The sequence below is a fragment of the Paroedura picta genome, chromosome 7 (genome assembly GCF_049243985.1).
Source record: "Paroedura picta isolate Pp20150507F chromosome 7, Ppicta_v3.0, whole genome shotgun sequence".
NCBI lineage: Eukaryota > Metazoa > Chordata > Lepidosauria > Squamata > Gekkonidae > Paroedura > Paroedura picta.
This window is the reverse complement of record NC_135375.1, coordinates 65,355,926-65,376,630: the sequence shown is the minus strand read 5'-3', so window position 1 is coordinate 65,376,630 and position 20,705 is coordinate 65,355,926. Positions and strand designations below refer to the sequence as shown.

Sequence of the window (20,705 nt, the reverse complement as noted above, 5' to 3'; positions counted from 1 at the left end):
TAAAACAGAGGTCAGACAATGTAGAAATCTCCCTATTCCTGGTTCTTGGCTTCTGTACCTTACACAGAGCGTGTTAAACCTAACACTTTCCCTCCAAGCTGAGAAAATTCCTCTTTGACCTCTTCTGAAATGGGGCTGAGCCCCCACCATTCCCTCCACCCAATCACAACAAGATGCATATCCTTAGTTTTGATATCAAAAAAGCAATATATGATGCCTCTCTGGCAGATAGTTAAATTGGTATTGCTGTCACACCTGTTCATCTCTATTGAGTAGGGAATCATCTCCTTGTTGCCTGAAACCCAAGGATTTTATTGCTTTGTTCGCAGGCTACAGTATGATTCATCTGAGGCCAGGCTCTTTCTTGTGTTATTCAGAATATCCTGTATTTCTTAATCATAAACACAATCAGTGCTAAACTAATTAAAAATGACTTTCACAGCACCCCCCCCAAAAAAAAAACCATTCCATTTGATACAACCCAAAATCCCATTGCTTTTTTTAGCCACCGAGTCACACTGTTAACTCATGTTCAATGTGTGGTCTACTAAGACTCCTAGATCCTTTTTGCACTTGCTACTGCCAAGACATCCCCCTATTCCAGCAAAGTAGTCACTTTCTTGAAAAATGATAAGGTTGGTCTGACATGATTTGTTCTTGCAAAACCCGGGCTGAGTCTTAGAAATCACAGCTCTCTGTTCCAGCTGCTCAAGGACTGACGGTTTCAAAATTTTGCCAGCTACAGATGTCAAGCTGATGGGTCGATAATTACCTGGATCCTCCTTTTTCCTTTTCTTTAAGATGGGGACAACATTTGCCCACCTCCAATCATCTGGCACCTCACCTGTTCTCCAAGAAGTGTCAAAAATAATTGACAGAGGTTCAGATATTACATCTGCAAGTCCTTTTAGTACTCTTGGATGCAGTTCATCTGGCCCAGAATCACCATCACCAATGCTTTCTCTCCCCCGTTTCTACCTCTGTTCTTCTTTTCTATATTTCTTCTATGTGCCTTCATGTTCTAAGCAGATAGTTATGTTAGGGGGAGTGGATTAGAGGTGAGGGAATTGCTTTGTAACTGCTATATTGACCTGAATATCTTTCTGAGCTAACTGTTTTAACAAACAGTTAATAAAATGTTGAGGAAGAAATTTCAACCTTGTAAGGAAGTAAAACTTTCGTGAGGGGATTACTTCAACAATGATCAGATCACTCCAAAAATATCTGAAGGTTGAATACCTGCAATACAAGCGGTCATGAAGCAGGCCACAGTTCCAGCAATCATGGCTCTGATGGCCCCTCCTGCAATGTCCCCTTTCCTGGAGGGAGCCATGGATGCTGAAGGAAACATTGGAAAATAATTATGACAAGGGCAGAAATATTTAGAATGTATCTTGCACTAACCCACACCTCCTATTGCATACTGGGTTTATTATTTTATTTAACTGCTTTTCCATATGTTCATGCAATTTATCATTACAGACAATAAAACAAGAAAACACATCCACACATCAAATTTTCAAAGCCTCAATTCAAAAAGACAAACTACAATGCAAACAGAAATGAGCAGTTCATGTGTCCATCTACTTATCAGATACAAAAGCAACAAGGAAATGTCTTTGAAATAAGAGGACAGTTAATGTTTTTATGAGGTTAACTTGGCTAACTTATTTTGTCATTAGAATATTAACTGTCCTCTTAATTCATAGATATTGCCTTGTTGCATTTGTATCTGATAACAGGTGCTGGGCTTACAAAATTACATTTTGCACAGTTTAGGGTTCCTGAAACCATTTCAGCCTCAGAGACTATTATAAGAGGTGTTGTGGAACTGTAATAAGGCATTCTTTGGAAATCAACTACTATATGCCAAAACCAATAAGTAGCCACAAAACCCTTAATAGCTGATGACTTGGGGTAACCGACTGATAAATAAGTGAGAAATTGCTACACCGTATTCCAGTTTTATCACTGTTGCTTCCCATCATTCATGGTTGTCCTTAGAGGCCCCTGCATGGGAAGGCCTCACTCTGAAAATCTCCAAATGCAGCTGGACATAGACAACATTTAAACATTGCAGGCTCCCTCCTAATATCCAGCCATTATATTGTATTAAGGTAAAAATATACCCTGTGCAAGCACTGGGTGATGTCTGACCCTTGGGGTGATGCCCTCCAGCGTTTTTATGGCAGACTCAATACAGGGTGGCCTTGCCAGTGCCTTCCCCAGTCATTACCGTTTTACCCCCCAGCAAGCTGGGTACTCATTTTACTGACCTCGGAAGGGTACAAGGCTAAGTCAACCTTGAGTCGGCTGCTGGGATCGAACTCCCAACTTCATGGGCAGACAGCTTCAGACAGCATTTCTGCAGCTTACCACTCTGCACTAAATGCTATTCCCAGATCACTTACCTCAGCTCTCTTCCTTGACATAATTTGCAAAAGAGTGGTCTTACAACCAGGGATAGTCCATGAATTTCTGTAAGTGCATCAATGTTTATCTCCCCCCTTGTATTGCAGAGGGAATATTGGGCCTTGTTTCAGTTGGGTAACAGCTGGGAACCTTCCAATGGTTGGCTTAGACAAGTAATAAAATACTTACATCTTCAAGATTGAAGGCTGTCTTACAAGGAACAGCCAGTTTAATATATTTTCCCCATGCATTGTGTCATAGGCACCCACAATTTTGGTCTTGGAAACCAGCTTAAAGTAATCTGGCTTTCATAAGGAAAGGAGGGAGAGGGACTTGTCTAGGATGAGCTTTGGAGAGTTCCAAGCCCCTCCAAAGCACAGTGGAAGATCTCCAGTTTCCTCTTCAGCCACAGTAAGAATTGTGCAGCTGTGGCTGATTCCACACAAGTGTCCCCACCCCACTTCATTGGTGCCTTGTTGCCGGAGCTCATTTGTGTTGCTATCAGCAACAACATCAAGGCAGCTGAGTAAGAAAAGAAGGGTGTGTTTCCTTTCATTCAAACTCAAGGCATGCCTTCCTTTCTAGACATATAAACAATATTGTCTCAACCACACCATATCAGGAAGGACTTTTTCTAGACGTATTTTAAAGCAGGATCCTGCTCCCTGCAGCCAGGTTGCCTTTGCATACATACATATTGGACTCAGGCCAGGGCCACAAGGCTTGTGCCTAGTGAACCAATTGACCTAGCTAGCAAGGCAAGCTTCAACTAGAGTAGGAGGGAGGTTATTGGACTCAGCTGCAGAGCCAGCAATTGCTAGAGCTTCTGAGGCTGTGGAGTGCTCTGATCAGGATCCTGTAAAGAGATATTAGGAGCACTGTTCCAGATTCACAGTGAAGTTGCATGCAGCCAGTCTGGCATTTGATCTCCTTTGCACTACCTCAGCTTGAGCCTTTTGCCACCACTGTATCTAGGGCTGAGAGCTCTGGGTTGGGAAATACCTGGAGACTTTTGGGGGTGGAGCTGGGAGTGGGCAGGATTGGGAGTGGGGAGGGGCTTCAGTGTTGTTTATTACAATGAATTCTACTCTCCAAAGCTGCTTCCCCCCCCCCCCCAGGGAACTGATTCATTTTGTCTAGAAATGACCTGTAATTCCAAGGGACCTCCTGGTCCTACCTGGGCACTGGCATCCCTAGCAGTTTCTGAAGAGTGGAAACAGGTTTGGTGGTGGCTGGTGGCTTGCCCTGTAGGGGCCTGGTGGTTTTCTCAGGGGCTGGTGGCAGGGCCTTCTTTGCATACTCTAGCAGGGTGGCCTTTGTACAGCTGAAACATTGTCAGCATGTATCTCTGCCATACTATGCCCTCCTTAGTTCCTCTGGTCCTCTTTGGCTGCTGGCTTTGGCTCCTTGGGCTCTTCTCACAAGGACTCAGAGTCATGGGGCTAATCAGAATGGGCATGACAAACAGGGTTTTTAGTGGGAAAAATGGCTGTCCAAGGTTTGTGCAGGAATGGAGGACACTTATATATGGAAAAGAAGAATTGCATGATTAGAGATCCTGAAACAGCAAAACTTCTATGTGGAACCAGCTGGTGTTATGCTGTATTTCGAATATGCATTGCGTGGCTCTGATGATATTCGGAATTATATCCTGATCTCCTTTATAGCTCAAATTTATGCATAGGTGCGGGAATTTGTGGCTCCATTTGTCCAATATAAATCTCCACGTCAGAAAAATGAACTGTACTTACTTAGACCTCCAATTACCATTCCCAGGGAGCCAAAGTTTGCAAATCCACAGAGGGCATAGGTGGCAATGGTTTCAGATCGGATCTAGAAATCAAGAGGGGGGTAAGCTTTTGGAAGTTCTTTACTTGTGTAAACTTTCATTACTTGTTGACCTTGATTCTTGCTTTTTGTTAACACAGAGGAAATGTGAAATATCAAGTCATATAGTGATAAAACATAGTCAGGAAATCAAATTTCATATCTTCATCTAACTGATCAGACAGTGGCAAAGCAATAGATTCCAGAGAGCTTCCAAAGGTACTTTGTTTTAACAAAAAGATCCAAGATTATGGTGGCTCCTTATGAACTTATCTATGTATGCTGACATAAGCTTTCAGAGACCAGAGTCCACTTTAGAACTGCTGAGGCAGATTTCAGGTTTCTGGCTTGCACAGAGGCTAAGTGATTGGTTTTCAGATGGTGTTTGGATTGGATTTGAGTAAGCTCAAAGGGGATTTTTATCTGGTCCCCATGATGTCTGTAGACAGTCCTGCCCATGTCCTTAGATGTGTCATGGTTTCTTTTTCTGTGGTGCTTTGGTGTTTGGCATATTTGAATTTATTAGCAGATATTTGTAAAACTCCAGTGCAAAGGCATATTTCTGGTATGACTGAAGTTCTACATGGGAAACATCTATAGAATCCATCATGCAAATACAGAGGGAAATATAAGAATATGTGATCGTATCTGACAATCCATAAATGGACTAATAGAAGGCCCTGTTAAGCTTTCTCTTGTCCTAAATGGCTTAGGAAAGGTATCACTTCCTCTTGCATGAATAGATTTCTATAGTTCCACTCTACACAAATGTGGAGATTTTAAACAATACAAAACTCTGTGAACTCTATGTACATTGGAGGCAAAAGTGGAATAAATGTATACACCATGAATAAGGATTGGTGGGATCGGCAGGAAAATACACTTTGGTTTGTGGCATGCCCAGTTTGCGAACCATGGACTGTCCATGGCTGCATGTTGAAGGACTGAGAAGTTGCGATTCTCTGGGAGAACTTTACAGTCAATTTCAGTTTTCATCATCCTTAATAATAGTTTTGTCATCTGCAAGCTTGACCACTCGCCTCCAGTTTCAATTGAATAGCACTGGATTCAACACTGATCTACGTAGGACCCCACTGTTTACCTCGCTTCGTTGTCTGGTCTATCCCTATTCTCAGCTTCCTTTAATTTAACTCATTTTTAATTTTTAAAAGGACCTGTCTAATTATCCCATGACAACTAAGCTTACTCAGGAGTTTTTTAGTAAGGAACCTTGTTCAAAATATCTTGAATGTTGAAGTATACAATGTCTACAATGTCTCTGTAATGTACAGGTTGGTTCACTTTTTCAAACAACTCTGAAGGTTAGGTATTGTTTACCAGGCATTTTGAGCAAACAAATAATATATTCAACTGTTTTATCAAATGCCCAAAGAAAGGAGACCAGTACAATATATAATGATACAGCATTGCTTCTCCTATAAAAAATATTTTGCAGTTTTACTGTGGATTTTTGTAAAACCTGAAGTGAAAGCATCTTTCTTCAAAGTAAGCCTGTTATGAAAGAGATCATCTTAGTTCAAGGAGAGAGACAGCAGTATGACAATGTCCACTCAACTCTGCCTGCTGTTCCCTGCTTGCAATGAAATCATCTTAGTGCTTCAGTTGATTAAATGCTCATTTGTGCCCCCTCATGTTGTTAAGGAACAATTTGTAGGTATTTCTTGTCTTTCGGTGCATACACAAGAGAATACAATTCAAGGCCTTATTTGGACTCCTTTTTTCCTGGAAATGTTTGAAAGGCAGGAAGCCTTATTGTAACAGGTTGTGGGGGTGGAAACATAGCCGTGTACTGTGTTGTCGACATAAATGTTGGTATCTGGTTTTGTTGGAGGATTCTGAGGGCAAGCAAATTAAAACTGAACATTCCAAGTTCTTGTGTCACTCTGCCATTATATTTATCCTGAAAATTAGTTATGGAATGTTTGGATTGTAGAATAATTTCTAATACTGGGAACCAGGTTGAGAGGGCACAAGAAGATACTAGTTCAAGCCTAGGTGAATGGTTTTCCTAGGCCATTTTTACCCCACTCTGGTTTCCATAGCTTGTTAAATCAGATCTCAGGGCTGATTCATGGGTTGAAAGAAATAGGTTGAAAGAATCCAAGGCGATGTTTTTTATTTACAATGAGGTTATCATCCTTACTGCTTCATCAGCGGCACAGTGTATGGTGAAGCAACAAGGCAGGCTCTTTACCTTGAACAAGATCCAGCACGGATCACTGCCACCCACTTCCTGACCTTCTCAGATGGTCAAGTGAAGCATTGTGAAACATTGTGGATTGCCATAGGAAAAAGAAGGTGGTAGAGAAGAATCTTTTCCAGTTCTTCTCCATTCCACATAAGAGTTAATAGATGACCTGTAAATCTGCCTTCTGAGATATCAGACTTCTTCAAGATTCCTGCTTAATTAATAACTGCTCCCATTCCTTGAAATGTGCTCAGGTCACAATTCAAGTAACAAAATAAAAATTCATATAGCAAAGCATGATGCCACAGTTGATAGGTTATTTCTCTACCTGGGGAACACAAGAAGATGGAATAAATTTTTATCAGGAAAATGGTCCCCAGGGAAAGGACAAATCCACATTGCCCACTATGACCGATTATGCATGGCAGCAGCTACACTGGGCTGCTGCTGGTCCTTGCGGTGGGGTAGTTTGCCCTGTTGCTTCTTAAGAATGCATGGGGGAAGGAATCCCCTGGTGAACACGGACTGCCCTGACGTTGTGTGTGCACATAGACAATGCCGGGGCTGGAAGAGTCCATCATGCTGTGCAGTGGCAGTGGCATCGGGGAGGAGCAGTTTGCATGTGGGCCTCACCACACAATGTTAGGAGAATGGCATGTCACTAACCCACTGTTGAGGGGGTGGAACGACATCCAATTTGGCTCTGCAATGCTGCGGAGCTGACCCATTAGGTGTCCCTTCAGGGGCACTGTAGGGTGGGGAGGTTGGAGCTGGCCCAGCAGGGCTGTGGATGGTGGCTGTGGCAATACAGGGAATGTGGAAGTATCTGTCTTGAAAATACCTCCAGCTATTGCTGTATAAACATAAAAGGCTAAGGCCTAAGTGGGCGGAGAGTGGGCAGGGCCAGTCTGTGTAAGGGCCCAATCGGAAGGTGCAAAGTGCCTTCCGATTGGGCCCTCACCAGGACAGACTAGAGTTCTAGCCAGCTGGGAGGCGTGAAGCCAAAGTTCTGATAGGGCCAAAGTTTTGACAGGGCCCGCCCACCCAGGGGCAATCTGGAGACATCACTGCCAGTCTGTCCCTGGCCACTGCAGGGAGAGGAGGTCAGTAGGGCTGCCAAGGGGGATGAGAATAGAGGCTGTGACAGCCCTTTTCACCCCAAGGCTGTCCTAACTGTCATGTCCAACTAACTTTGTCTCAGAACCCTGACAGAGCTGGCAGAAGGCTGGTGAGTGTGCTCCATCCCCCCCTTCCTTCAGGCCTGCTGGGAAGGAGCCTTTAACAGCCCATGACTGAGGGGAGGGAGGTATTTCCAAGAGCAGGGGAGCCTGAGGGCATGGCTGTGGGCATTCCTTTTGAGGGGAGGGGGAGCTTTCCCGTTCTGCCAAACAGTTGGCTGACAGGGAGGCCGCAGAAAAGCCTCTTCTCACTTGAAATACTGCTGTGGCCAGCCATGCTGCTGAAGGGAAGAAACAGCCAAGCAACTCTCTGCAGATTTGAGACACACCACACAGGGTTGTTGTGCAGGTGAAACTGGAAGCTGTTGCAGAGGTTCTTTTGCCTCCTGTTTCATCTGCACAATAACCCTGTGTAGTAGGCCTCAAGTGTTTCAACTCCACAACAACCCTGTGTAGTAGGCCTCAAGTGTTTCAACTCCACAACAACCTGCATGGGGAGGCCTTAAATGTTTATTCTCCTCAACCCTGCCCAAACACCATAGCAGCCCTTTCTCCCTGGGGAGCCTTAGAGTCTGGCCTCCAAAGTAGCCATTTTTGCCTGCAGAGCTGATCATTATAATCTAGAGATGAGCAGTGATCTAGAGAGGATGGTAGAGGCTCACAGACAGTGGTTGGGGTGGAGTGGTTGTGGGCGTGTCCCTCCTGGGCTATAGGCTTTGGCCAGCCCTTACCAGCAACTGTTTGTATTTTGGGGTGCAGAGAGACAGACAGACCAATATCAATTCTGTGAGTCTGGAAAGTTCAGGAAGATCTAAATAAAGAATATTTACATCCTGAAACTGTAAATAGTGAACAAGTAAATGGCTGGAGAGATATGGGAACTGAAGTGACTTTTTTCAAGCTTGGCCTGGTAAATAAAAACTCCTATGAACTCAAAGGCATAAGTGGCCCAGAATTTCAGGTGTAGTTAGCTTTACAGGAAAGTAGACAGTGAGACTTTGGGGGTAACTAGGGGCCATTCCACACAACTTAAATGTAGCCGAAGTCTTACGCTTGTAAACGTTATTAATTTAACATTCCGCATGACATCGTAAACAAACTGCAAAACTCCAGCAACAATTGGAATTTCATAGCGCTTAGGGGGAAAATCCCCAAAAGTGGATTCCCCACCAAAAAAACGCTACACTTCTGAGCACAAGCCACAACACATCAGCAAAAGACATGTGTGTTCTCAAAATAGCAGTAGAAGGAATGTTCCTCCCTAACTTTTGTCCCCGAGCTTCCGGAGAAGCGATTGCCATTTCCCCCTCTTAAACCGGCGAAAGCAGTGAATAAGCGAGGCTTCTTCGGCTGAAGTCCCTCCACAAGTGATTCAGAAGTGCTTAACAGTAAAACAAAGTTTCCTCCTGCAGTTGTCTTTAAAGTTTCTGAGCATAATACAGTCCCCTGCTCAACACTGCTCGTAATTTTGGCCAGAAATTGTACCCATCCGGGGGGGGGGGGGATTTTTTTTTTTACTTGAAGAATATGTAAACAATTAAGCGCCAGCTCCTATGTCAGCAAAAAAGGTTTTTCTGAGCCAATCTCTAGTGCCCATGCATAATTGGGGATTGACCCTGCTGCCCTGTTGCTACCAGCCAGCTCATTCCGTTCCATACATAATTGGTCAATGTGTGTTTAGGCCATTGTTTAGAGTTCCCAACTTTGGCAGGGATTTCTTGCACTGGTGATGTACGGCCTGCCACAGCAAGCAGCATGTAGACTCGTGTGGCACCACCAGTAGAGACAGAGAACCTGGTAAAGGCCACCACTGTGGCTGACTTCCTGGCTGCCATCCCCATCCCTTACTCCATATAGTATGTCTATGAGTGCACGCAGGTGTAGCAGCTGTGGGCAGGACAGTGGTCTGCTGATCAGAGGGGAGACCACTCTGGAGGCCACCAATGTCATTCCCTCCTCCAGTTTTTGGCTACAAAATCTAGATTGGCATTTAGCCTCACTCCCAAATATACTTTTTCTTCTTTAATTAGGAATACTCTATAGCCATGCCTTGGTCTTCCTAAACTGCTCTTGTGAAGTCATCAGCCCAGAAGTATATCAAAGCTCCCCCCCCCCCAAAAAAAAATGGGTAGAAAACTAAAGTTTAAGGCTGTTTTCCTTATAAAATAGCTTCTTTATTATCTTTCTTTATACTTACTTTCTGTCCACTTGTTTCTTTATACTTACTTTCTGTCCACTAACTCAGATTGTGTGTTGTGTGGTAATAGGGGGAAATAGGTATTTTAAAAACAGATTCGCTTTAATTACTGGCTCCACTGCTATAATAATACAGCCCCAGCTACAGATTATTTTTTTTCTGATGTGTGCGATGCCTCTGGAATCTCTGAGGAAACTGGGTAAACTACAGCAAAGAAAAATTATACCATACTACTTACACTCATATATTGCTTCTTGCCACTGATGTACATTGCGCCTCCTCCCTTCCTGTGCTGGATGAATTCTGCAAGCCGTTCATAAGCCACAAATTCATTGAAGAAAGTCTTGTAACCTATGAGTCCACCAACAATGAAACTATCTTCCCAGTCTACTCCCATCATGAAAGAAAATGGCATGAAGACATAGGAACAAATGATCTACAGAAATACAAGAAAAGAGAAGTAAGATACAATGCCCATGAGATTTGTTGATAATCGATTCTAGATATATTCTCCTATGGTTTCTCTTCAGGTCACATAAAGATATGTCCCCTCATGACTAGATATATCCTCCACTAACTGAAGCTTCTTAGGCAACCATAAACGGAGATTCCATATGCAACTATTTGGCCTCAAAATGATGAAGGCATGTTCTTTGTTCTCTTCAAAAACTGTATGTAGCAAGTACAGTTGACACAAAAGTCAAAATGTGAGTCTTCAAGGGTAACTGAACATCATGAAAAGGATATATGAGAGATATATGAAATTATAAATTGTGCAGAAAGAATGCATAAAAAGAACACTCTCCAAGCTAGGGTTGTAAACTACAATGCTTGGGGATGGTGGAGTTGGTGGTGGTGGGGAGTTGTGGGTTGGGGTGCCCTAGAATGTGACCTCAGAAGCTGCTCCCCCCCCCCAAGAGGAACTGATTTCTGAGGCTGTCCAGTTAGGCGGCTTGCAATTCCAGGAAACTAGATTTATACCCTAAAGCAGTGGTCCCCAACCTTTTTATCACTGGGGACCGGTCAACACTTGACAATTTTACTGAGGCCCGGACAGGGGGTAGACTTTTGCCGAGGGATGTCACTACCGCCTGAGTCCCTGATCTGCTTGCTTTCCCACCGTCCGCTGGGGGGCGCTGCCTGCAGCAGCTGCGCAGTGCCACGCTGAGGGGGAGCCCCAGCCATGGTGGCTGCCAGAGAGCACCAAAGGTGAGCTGGCAGCAGAGTGGCAGGGCAGCCCCCCAGGCAGCAGCCAGGAAGGAGGACAAGGAGGAGTTGCGGACCGGTACCAACTGATCTGCGGACCGGCACCGGTCCCCGGACCGGGGGTTGGGGACCACTGCCCTAAAGTGCGTCAGCCACCAGTGAGCAACCGTGGTAAAGACTGTATGGAGGGAGAAATGCATGATAGTCTCAGCAACTCTGTCCTGCCTTCCCCTTTTCATTTCCTGCTTTGTGTAATTTTTCTTTTTTTAAGTGGCACAGTCCATGTTGCAGTGTGAATGCAAACCTACATTTTTCAAGGTGAAACAAAACCATCTTTTAAATGTCCATCGTCTTGTTGGTATCAGGCAGGCAAAACACAGCCCCTTTTCTGTTTTCTGGAGGTGGGAAATGAACTGGGAAAGAGGGGGGCAGGTGATCTAGCAGCTTTCTCCCGATCATTCAGGTCTGAGCAGCTTGTTTTTAAGCCTACCATTAGTTTAAAATGTCTTTTTGGGCTTCAGCTACCTGTTCAGCCTTCTTACAACTGGGGCAGGCAAAAGCAGTCCCATTTGCATCTTCTGGAGGTGGGAAATGAGCTGGAAAGGGGGGGACGGACGGGTGATTTGGCTGCTTTCTGCTGATCCTACATTGATCTAAACAACTTTTTTTTAAAGCCTACCATCAGTACATAATGTCTTTTTGGGCTTCAAGAACAATGTGCAGCATCTCAGAAATCCACCCCCAAAGAAATAAAGTGCAAAAAAATACAAAATGGGGGGGGGGGAGGGTGCTGTATCATTCTGGCGTTTCTCCATAGAAATGGGTCATTGTGGATTTTATTAAAAATGCATCTGTGTTTTGGCATTACTGTAAAGCAACATGGAAGCGCCTTTAAAAATTTTTGGGGGGTGGGGGAGGAAGTTTCAGTCCATGAGAGAACTGCTGTGCTGTGATTGGTGGCTTGCTGTGATTGATAAGCCAAGGAGCAGAGGGAGAAGTTGGCTTGCTTTCCCTTGCATCCTCAGCAGGAGGTGAAAAGCCTCAACAGGGCAGAGAGAAAATACGGGAGGGGTCTTCCTGTGAGGAGGGCTGCATTTGCAAGATTTATCATCCCAAATAGGTATGAGCATGAATTGATTCATGACCTTAAATTGTCACAAATTTGGCTAGCTGACCCCCCCCCCCAACCCAGGGTTTGGGCCATTTAAATCTAGCAGCTGAGCAGGGCACATGCTCCTTCAGCTGTTAGTTTTAAATCACTGTGAGCCTTTTTTCAGCCTGATAGCAATCCAATTTTTTCAATATATTCAATTACATATTGCAACCATTTCTGGATATTCAACAATATTAGAACAGTGCTGTCTGCATAACTTTTCATTCTGGTCTGTACATCAGTCATTTTTGTTACCCTTGATTGTGTTGTCTAACCTTTATAGCTAAAATCTCTATTGCTAGTATATATAAATAATAAAGAGGATAAAGGACATTCCTGGCATGTTCCTTTTTCAACTGAAACTGTTTTCATTAGTTTCCTAATTAACATCTTTGTTAGTGTGAGTATATTGCATGCATCCAGCTCAAGAATGCAGGACAGCAGCACATATTTTGTAAAACACTAAGAAAGACCATATTAAATCTAGAAGTAGAAACACTGCTTTATTTCTCTTCTTATTCACAGATTTGTTTGCATCTATTATAAATCATGCTTCTCTTTGGTATACAATTTGTTTGATTGGTTGGTGAAGTTGGGTGGCTTTTTGAGAATGTGGAAATAGAGGCATATTTAAATGCAATAGAGAGGGAGTTTGAGAAGATATATTATGAAGTGGAAAGGAGGGATGATGACAAGGAAATGGTAACTAGGATATAGGATCAAGGGAAACCATAAAAATTTAGCTGAAGATACTTGAGTCATCAGCATATCAAGTGATATGGGGGAAGGAAACGGTTGAGAATGGTGTTGAAGAGGAGAGAGCTAGTGAATAAGGAAAAGAGACAGAGCACATCACTTTTATCACTAAAGAAAAAGTCAGACTCCTCAGCAGAAAGACCACTGATTATGAGGGAGATCTTAGCATTGCATCAAAGGTATAAAGAAGGCATCAGAACTGGAAAAGGTTTTAGCAAGCAGACTCCTCCTCTCACTGAGAGGCAGTTTATAGATAGACCCCTATAAACCCTTCTTTTAATACCATAGTAAAATATTATTCACTATACACTTGCTGGCCAAATGACACCAATCATAGCTGTCGGCTTGTTCTTAAGTGTAAAAACACTGTCTGTCCCAAACAGGATACCATCATGGATACCAGTCTCCAGTAGATACCTTGACATATATTTTAGCTTCTGAGAGTGAAGAGGCTGGCTCACTAACTACCTCCTCCACACCCCAGGGAGATGCATAATTAAGACCATAGGTTTCTTAGGAACTAGTGACTAAACCTATAACTCATTCCGCACAGCGTTAATGTTGCTGAAGTGTTACCATTGTGTAACACTATTTATTTTTTGTTATTCACGACGTCGTACACAATCTGCAACACTCCTGCAACACTCCCACAAAAATCGCTTTGTTGTAGCGCTTTTTGGGGAATCCACAAAAGTGGATTCCCCCTAAAAAAAACTGCTAGACTCTTGAGAACAACCCGCAACACATCCAAAAAGACATGTGCATCCTCAGTATAGCGGTAGCAAGCATGTCCCTACCTAATCTCTCACACCTGAGCTTCCGGTGTTGAGATCGCCATTTTTTCACCTTAAACTGACAAAAGCAACTAATAAGCGATGCTTCTTTGGCAGAAATCCCTTCACAAGCAATTGTCTATAAAGTTTCCAAGCACAATACAGCCCCTTGTTCGACACTGCCCATAATTTTGGCCAGAAATTGCACTGGGGGGGGGGATTTTTTTTTAACTTTAAGAGCATGTAAATGATTAAGTGCCAGCTCCTATGCCAGCAATAAAGGTCTTTCTGATACATCGAATGAACGAATATGTGTTGTTACTGTTTTTTTCGGGTTTTAAAAAAACAGTTTTTAAAGGGAAGCACGAACACAACAGTTAATTGGCTGTTCCGTTTGATTGACAGCCAGGGGCGGGAGGAAGCGTGGAAAAATATTGCCACCTTTGTTGCAATTTCGGCGAGACTGGAAACTTGTGCATTCTGAGAACAGCGCTAGTGGGAGAGCCTTTTTTTCCGATAGAGACAGCTGTTTGTGTTACCGAGACCTACCGCTTTTGATTGCAGCGCTTTTCAATAGCGCTCAGATTTAGCAACAGTGCCTGTTGTGCGGAATGGCCGTATCAATTTCCCAATTGCACTTCCCTCACGCATGCCTACCCAAATTATCAATTTCTATCATCCTTCTGAAAACTTAATAGCATCCCATCTGGTTCTCAAACGGATTGTTTAGAATCGTTTTTTACTTATCAATCATCTCAGATTAAGTAATTATAGCTATTGTCTATTACCTGAGAATCTACCAAGGTTTCTTACAGAGACTTATCCGTCTCCCAAAGCTGTTGTCTCGCAAAGTTGTTGACAAACACCAAAGCTCATCAACTGATGTTTTAGGGACTCACATATCAACATTGTCCCAAGGAACATTTTCTGTATAAATATGGGCATCTTACCACAGTCTATGTGTTCTGGGCACCATATACCTCTACTTACATGTAGTTCCTTCTCCTTCTCCTCTCCATGAAACAGCAGTGGTTTCACTGCTGAATCCATGGGCCTCTCTTCATGTGATTGGTAAATACTCTCTTCCTTTTCAACCCTTATTTTTTTAGTCCACCTTGTTTGTGTGTTTTTTCTGTGTTTGGTGTACTCCTTTTAATTCTTCTTAATAAAATGCATTCCAGTTTAACATCTGACTGGTTATTTTGAGTTTCTCTAAAGCAACCATCCCCATAGACATTGGTGGATATCCCAAGTTACCTCCTTTTTGTAAGTATCTGAGTAAAAGCTAATTTCCCCAAACTAATTAAAAGACTAAAAAAAAATTTGGGTGACAAATGTGCATTCTGGGGTACTTAACTGGATATATAGTAAAAGAGGAAGAAGAGAGAATTAATTTTAAATGAATTAAATCAGCTAACCCTGTTAATCATTTCCAGAGGCAATGGGCTCCACAAACAGAGAGCTGTGGCTTAGTGGAGCCAACAGACTGCTGGGATAGCAGAACAAATGTAGAGATGGGTTCATGTAAGTTCTGCCATGGTTTTTCTGATTTTTTTGCATGCTTGTGCTGATTGCTTTAATATAAAATTACAATTCTTTAATGTGGTGATGGTGAACATTTATCAGCTTAAAGTCTGTAGAACAGTACCTCAAAGCTCAACTGTGGGTAGTCAAACATGTTCCCCAGCCAAGACAGTGCGGCATTAAAGAAAGACAGCAAGGCAAGGAAGGCAATCAGGTTTGCAGCAATGTTTGCCACCAGGGGAATGGAGGCAGAGGCACCTTGGCTGGCTGCTTCCAACAGGTTTTTTGAGTCCCTTCACCAAGAAAACAAAAATGAAATGTGAACATTAATGTGACATTTCCCCTTAGAAACAAGCAAGTCTTGCAAATAAAAGGGGCTTCATTGGTGATAGAAATCACCCCTTTAAAATATCCCCAATGCTGCTAGCCAGAAAAAATGTCAGAATAAATACTGCTAATACTTAGAATTTACATAACACCTCCCAAACATGCATTATACAACAGACTTGCATGGTAGGTCAACTCAGCTTTATTAACTTCAGTTATTAGGGAGAGAGCTGAGACTAAGAGAAAATCACTGGCTTAAGGCTGTCTGGCAAGTTTTAGCTTAAGTGAAGTTTGAATAGGGCACCAGGTTGATCAGCTTTTTCCCTGACCAGTGCTCTGTTCTGCTATCAGCTTTGACTGAAATTCAGCATTTCTGGAATAGGCATACAATGAATAGATAGATATATAGCTGGTGCCATTCTCCTTATCATACAGGAATCTCAGGACCCTGACCCTCTCGTCTCTATAATGGTTATCCTATAGTTGTACTGGAGTGGGCAAAAGAAGGGCTATTTCTTAGAACAGTGATCCCCAACCTTTTTATCACCGGGGACCGGTCAACGCTTGACAATTTTACTGAGGCCCGGGGGGGGGGGTAGTCTTTTGCCGAGGGACATTGCCACCTGAGCCCCTGCATCACTTGCTTTTCTGCCAGCACCCCTGACTTCCCGCCGCCCATTGGGGGGCGCTGCCAGCAGCAGCTGCGCAGTGCCACGCCGAGAAGGAACCTCAGCCATCGCGGCCACTGGAGAGCACCAAAGGTGAGCCAGTGGCAGAGTGGCAGAGCAGCCCCCGAGGCAGCAGCCGGGGAGGAGGACAAGGAGGAGCTGCGGCCCAGTACCGACTGATCCACAGACCAGTACCGGTCCCCGAACCAGAGGTTGGAGACCACTGTCTTAGAAGACTTCCCATGATCATGGGAATATTGGGAATGGATTTAGTGGTATTTGTTACGTCACATATGCAAATTCATGTGACTTTTGATATAGGTTACATATCTCCCATGGAGTGTGGCAAGGCTCTATGTGAACCCAGAATTTGTCATTTACCTGTGACTGTAGTAACAGAATGGCAGAATTGGAAATGTTTACATAAACAGCAGTCACAGTGCTTATTGGTGATGACCAGATCCACTCAAGTTGGTTAATGCAGATTTTGAAGACACTTATAACTAGAAATAAACTTATTCCCATGGTATTCATTCAATATCCACTGCATTTGATTTGTTTAGAGGCACCTCCTTAACTCCTGCCAGTAGAGCACTTATCTGTTGGTATACCTATTTTCAGTCTTGGTTATTCATTGCCATTATAGAAATGAAAACCTACTTACCCTTTCTCTATTTTTGTACCCTGTTGTGTGGTTATCTGGGGATGTTCAGTCTCAGGCCAAAAGAGTTTGGAGATAGCCAAAGCTGCTGGTGCTGACATCACAGAAGCAGTTAATAGATGGGAAGCTGAAACCTTGAAATTTCAAATGGCATACAGGTAATAGGGGAACAGTGCTGAGGATCATTCATGAATAAACCATACTGATTAAGTGGTTAAAAATGACAAACTCTCATTTGAACATTGAATCCAAAGTACCGCAGAAAAAAAAAGAGGGGAATGTAACTGTTTTACAGAAGGATTGTCAATCAGGGCTTTGTGAGTGGTGAGAGGTCCTAAGTAGAAAAATATGTCTCAGAGGATTCTGGAAATGAACTCCAACACTTCTGCAGGTAAGAGGTAAGAAAGAGCCACATGATCCCAAAAACATAACATTTATCTTCACAAGAATTCCCAGATCTGGGGAAAGCTACAGTAATCGTTGATACTGGACAATTTTGGGCTCCTGGAACCATGTAAAGTAGAAAACTGGGACACCTAGGGGAGATATTTTTTCTCCTAGGACTCTTCCTCCTATCTATGATAATGGTGACAGTACTGGTCTTCTTTTGAGAATCACTTTCCTTCCTCTACCTTACCTAGTAATTTCCTCCCTTGTAGTTTTTATTATTAGAATTTCAACAACACCAAGGCACACAAAAAGCAATAAGAAAACGTTTAGTATTCCTTTCTTAGAATGTTTTGTTGGTGATAGTGGAGAGTTCAGTTTAATAATTCAATATTAGCCATGTGGGGGCAAAGATATCTTATCAAAATAAGGAAGTGGTGTTTGTCGTAATTTGTATTAATCCTGTTGTATTGTTTATTACTGACATTGCATTATTGGGTTATTGTTGTATTTGTTTATGTTATGTACAAATTCGTTCCATGTATCCCCCATGTTGTATGTAAACCTCCCTGAGCCATATGGAAGGTATAGAAATCAAATGAATGAATGAATAAATGAATAAATGAATAAATAAATAAATAAATAAATAAATTTGTATTGCTTACCCCAAAAGAGATATATGCTCCTAAAACACTTCCAGCAATGGTAGCAAACCCAGCTGTCATGATTGCATGGAGTTCAGACTTGGTAACATGTAGCAGATAAGGCTTTACCAGGAGAGGTGATTCTGTCTGGGGGGGAGGGGGGAAGCAAACAGGCAAATTAATTCATTGTGAAGGCTCCTATTATTGTAGTATCTTACCTGTTAATGGAATCCAAGCTTAATAATTTCAGCCCACGTTCTTTTGGGTTTTGTAAACCAGAAAGACTTGGCAGTTTCCTTTTGCATGTACTACAAGTACTAGAAGTGTCATCCTCTTCCATAACTGACTCTTGCCTGTCTTCCAGCTACCCTTGAGCTCTTGAAGCAGCTTAGTCACGCCATTCATTTATTACATCATTCCCAGTTCTCTCAAACCTTTCACAGCCCCACATCCCTCACAGGTTATCTATTGTGGGGAGAGGAAGGGAAAAAATGTTTGTAAACCGCTTTGAGACTCCTTTGGGTAGTAAACAGCAAAAATCCAGTTCTTCTTCTAAGGGGCAACAGTGAAAGAAACATTTGGGCACATAACATTATATCAACAGTAAAAAAATGGAGACAGAAGGAGCAGGGCAGAAACCTGTGTACTCTGACTACCCCGTGTAGATTAGGGCAGGGGGACATTTGGGGCCATTCCGCACCAGGATCTATGTGGCAAATTGGTTGCGGGATGAAAAAACACCATTTTAAATAGTGGAATTCGTCGTTATGCATACCTGGCTTTGTAGTGGAATCCAGTTGCGTTTCTATCGTTTCCCACAGGTTTCCGGTCCCGGCAAAAATCGCTAGCCAGGAAGCGATATTGCCGAGCTCGTCCTACCCCTGGCCATCAAGCAGCCAATGGACGGCCGTTATCATGATCCCAAAAAGCCCCTTTCCCTTAAGGAACTTAAAAAAAAACACACGTTGCAACGAATCTGCGTTGATTCATTGCAACGGAGTGACCCATCTAGGTAGCAGGTGGTGTTTGAGCTGCTATTTCATCGTTGCCACGCTCCCCCCGGCACGGGCGCGATTTTTGGCTGAAAATACAGTAAAAAATAAAGGGAAAATAAACCAGCAAATGGGGGGGGGTGTTGTTTCATGCTTGGTGACTTAAAACAGCTCTGCAGCCAGGGAAGCCTGGCTGGGTAAATGAAGGCTCGCCGGTGCGTTGATCTCCGCTCGCTCGGAAGAAAAAAAAATGGCAATCGCTTCGCCGGAAGAGGAGAGAGCTAGGGGGCCGGACTTTGCAGAAACCGCAACAATGGTAACGCACAGAACTTTTTCGCTAGTGTTGCTGATTGGTTGCAAGAGTGTAGCGCTTTCCGGAGGGTGAATCCACTTTTTGGGATTTCCCTGAAAGCGCTACAATGAAGCGCTTTTTGCGGATCAGTTTCAGGAGTGTTGCAGATTGTCAACGACGTTGTGCATAATGGCAAAACTGTAGCAATTTCAATTTGTAATCATTGTGCTATTTTGGACGAGTGCGGAATGGCCCTTGGTGTCTGTGGCCTAATTCACACAAGAAATGAGGTTGAAAGCAGAATGGGGAAAAGCAGAATGGGGAAAATTGGCTGCCATGTAATCTCCCCCTAAGAAGAGTCTTCAGTCTGATTTTCACTTCACATATCTGAAGACATGGCTCTGGAAAGCTCATCTGTAACCACTGTGCCACAATTCCCTCTCCCTCACTCGATGCATATTCCAAACCACACCTCCTGCAGTCTGAACATGTTGTGATGAAGAATATCATGTACCGTGAAATCTTCCTCTAAGCAACGCACGCAACAGCCATGCCATGCCACAGGTCAGTCTTCTTCTAAAACCTACTAAGTTTCCAGAGTGCTCATCCATGCTACAACCCTCTGCGATCACACCCCCTCATGCCCAGACATGCAGCTACAACCCAAACAACACACCAATGCATCCACACGTCCTTCCAGAATCCACAACTCCTGTCTTACTTTTACCACCCCCACACTCTAGCATCCATTGTATTCCTGGATATAATGGGCTTTGTTCCTAGTAGGATTATGATATAAGAAAGTCAATTTTTATCTCACTCCTGGGAAATTTATGATCTGCTAGTTTTTATAATTTGAAAGGAAACCTTGCTCATTTCTGTCTTGGAGGTTTTGTACAATGATCTTTTACTACTAGACAGGTTTATTTCTAAACTATGTATGCACCAGGGCTGTAAACTTAATTTTCTCTTATCCTACCTGTCCCACAAATATGTTCCCAGCTGCCACTAGAGATTCAACTGGAGTTGTTCCAAGAGTAGTTTGCATGATCCATCCCACCTAGGAAAAAGATGCAGATTTATAAAAAAAAACAATGTTTTGGTGTTTTCAGGCTAGTCACCATTCATGAAATGCCTGAAGTAAAACATTTGTGTTTAGAATGACAGTTGTGTCTCTTCCCATGTTACCATTCTACTTTAGGATTTTTTGTTTGACAAACCATTCATATGTCATTGTATTACAATGCAGCTAGTCACTCTGCAGACAGTTCCTAGGAAGAACAAATAGATATTTTACTTGGGCCAGGATAGTTTCTGCTTTGGCCATTTCTATGAGGGTTATTTGCCCCAGGTTCAGGGCTCTCGGGAATGCCCTATGCCCTGCTTCCCCACAGGGCTGTTCATGAACCTCCCAGATTTTGTTCGGCTTTTCTCGGATCTTTTCCAAACCTGTGTATTGTCTTTTTTTGTTCTTACGGTCTACAAGCCAAATAAGTATA

At 43.1% G+C, this 20,705-nt stretch overlaps 1 protein-coding gene across 1 annotated transcript in view; it reads right to left on the bottom strand.

Moving 5' to 3' along the window:
- Window positions 1–20,705, bottom strand: part of SLC28A3 (solute carrier family 28 member 3) — a 76,952-nt gene that overhangs the window by 9,255 nt on the left and 46,992 nt on the right. The window contains exons 10-16 of the mRNA XM_077344649.1: window positions 20,186–20,266; window positions 17,944–18,069; window positions 16,895–17,025; window positions 15,360–15,528; window positions 10,062–10,259; window positions 4,164–4,245; window positions 1,240–1,338 (exon numbers count right to left, since the gene is read on the bottom strand). Coding sequence (XP_077200764.1) covers window positions 1,240–1,338; window positions 4,164–4,245; window positions 10,062–10,259; window positions 15,360–15,528; window positions 16,895–17,025; window positions 17,944–18,069; window positions 20,186–20,266 — 886 coding nt within the window. The remainder of the gene's footprint in view (window positions 1–1,239; window positions 1,339–4,163; window positions 4,246–10,061; window positions 10,260–15,359; window positions 15,529–16,894; window positions 17,026–17,943; window positions 18,070–20,185; window positions 20,267–20,705) is intronic.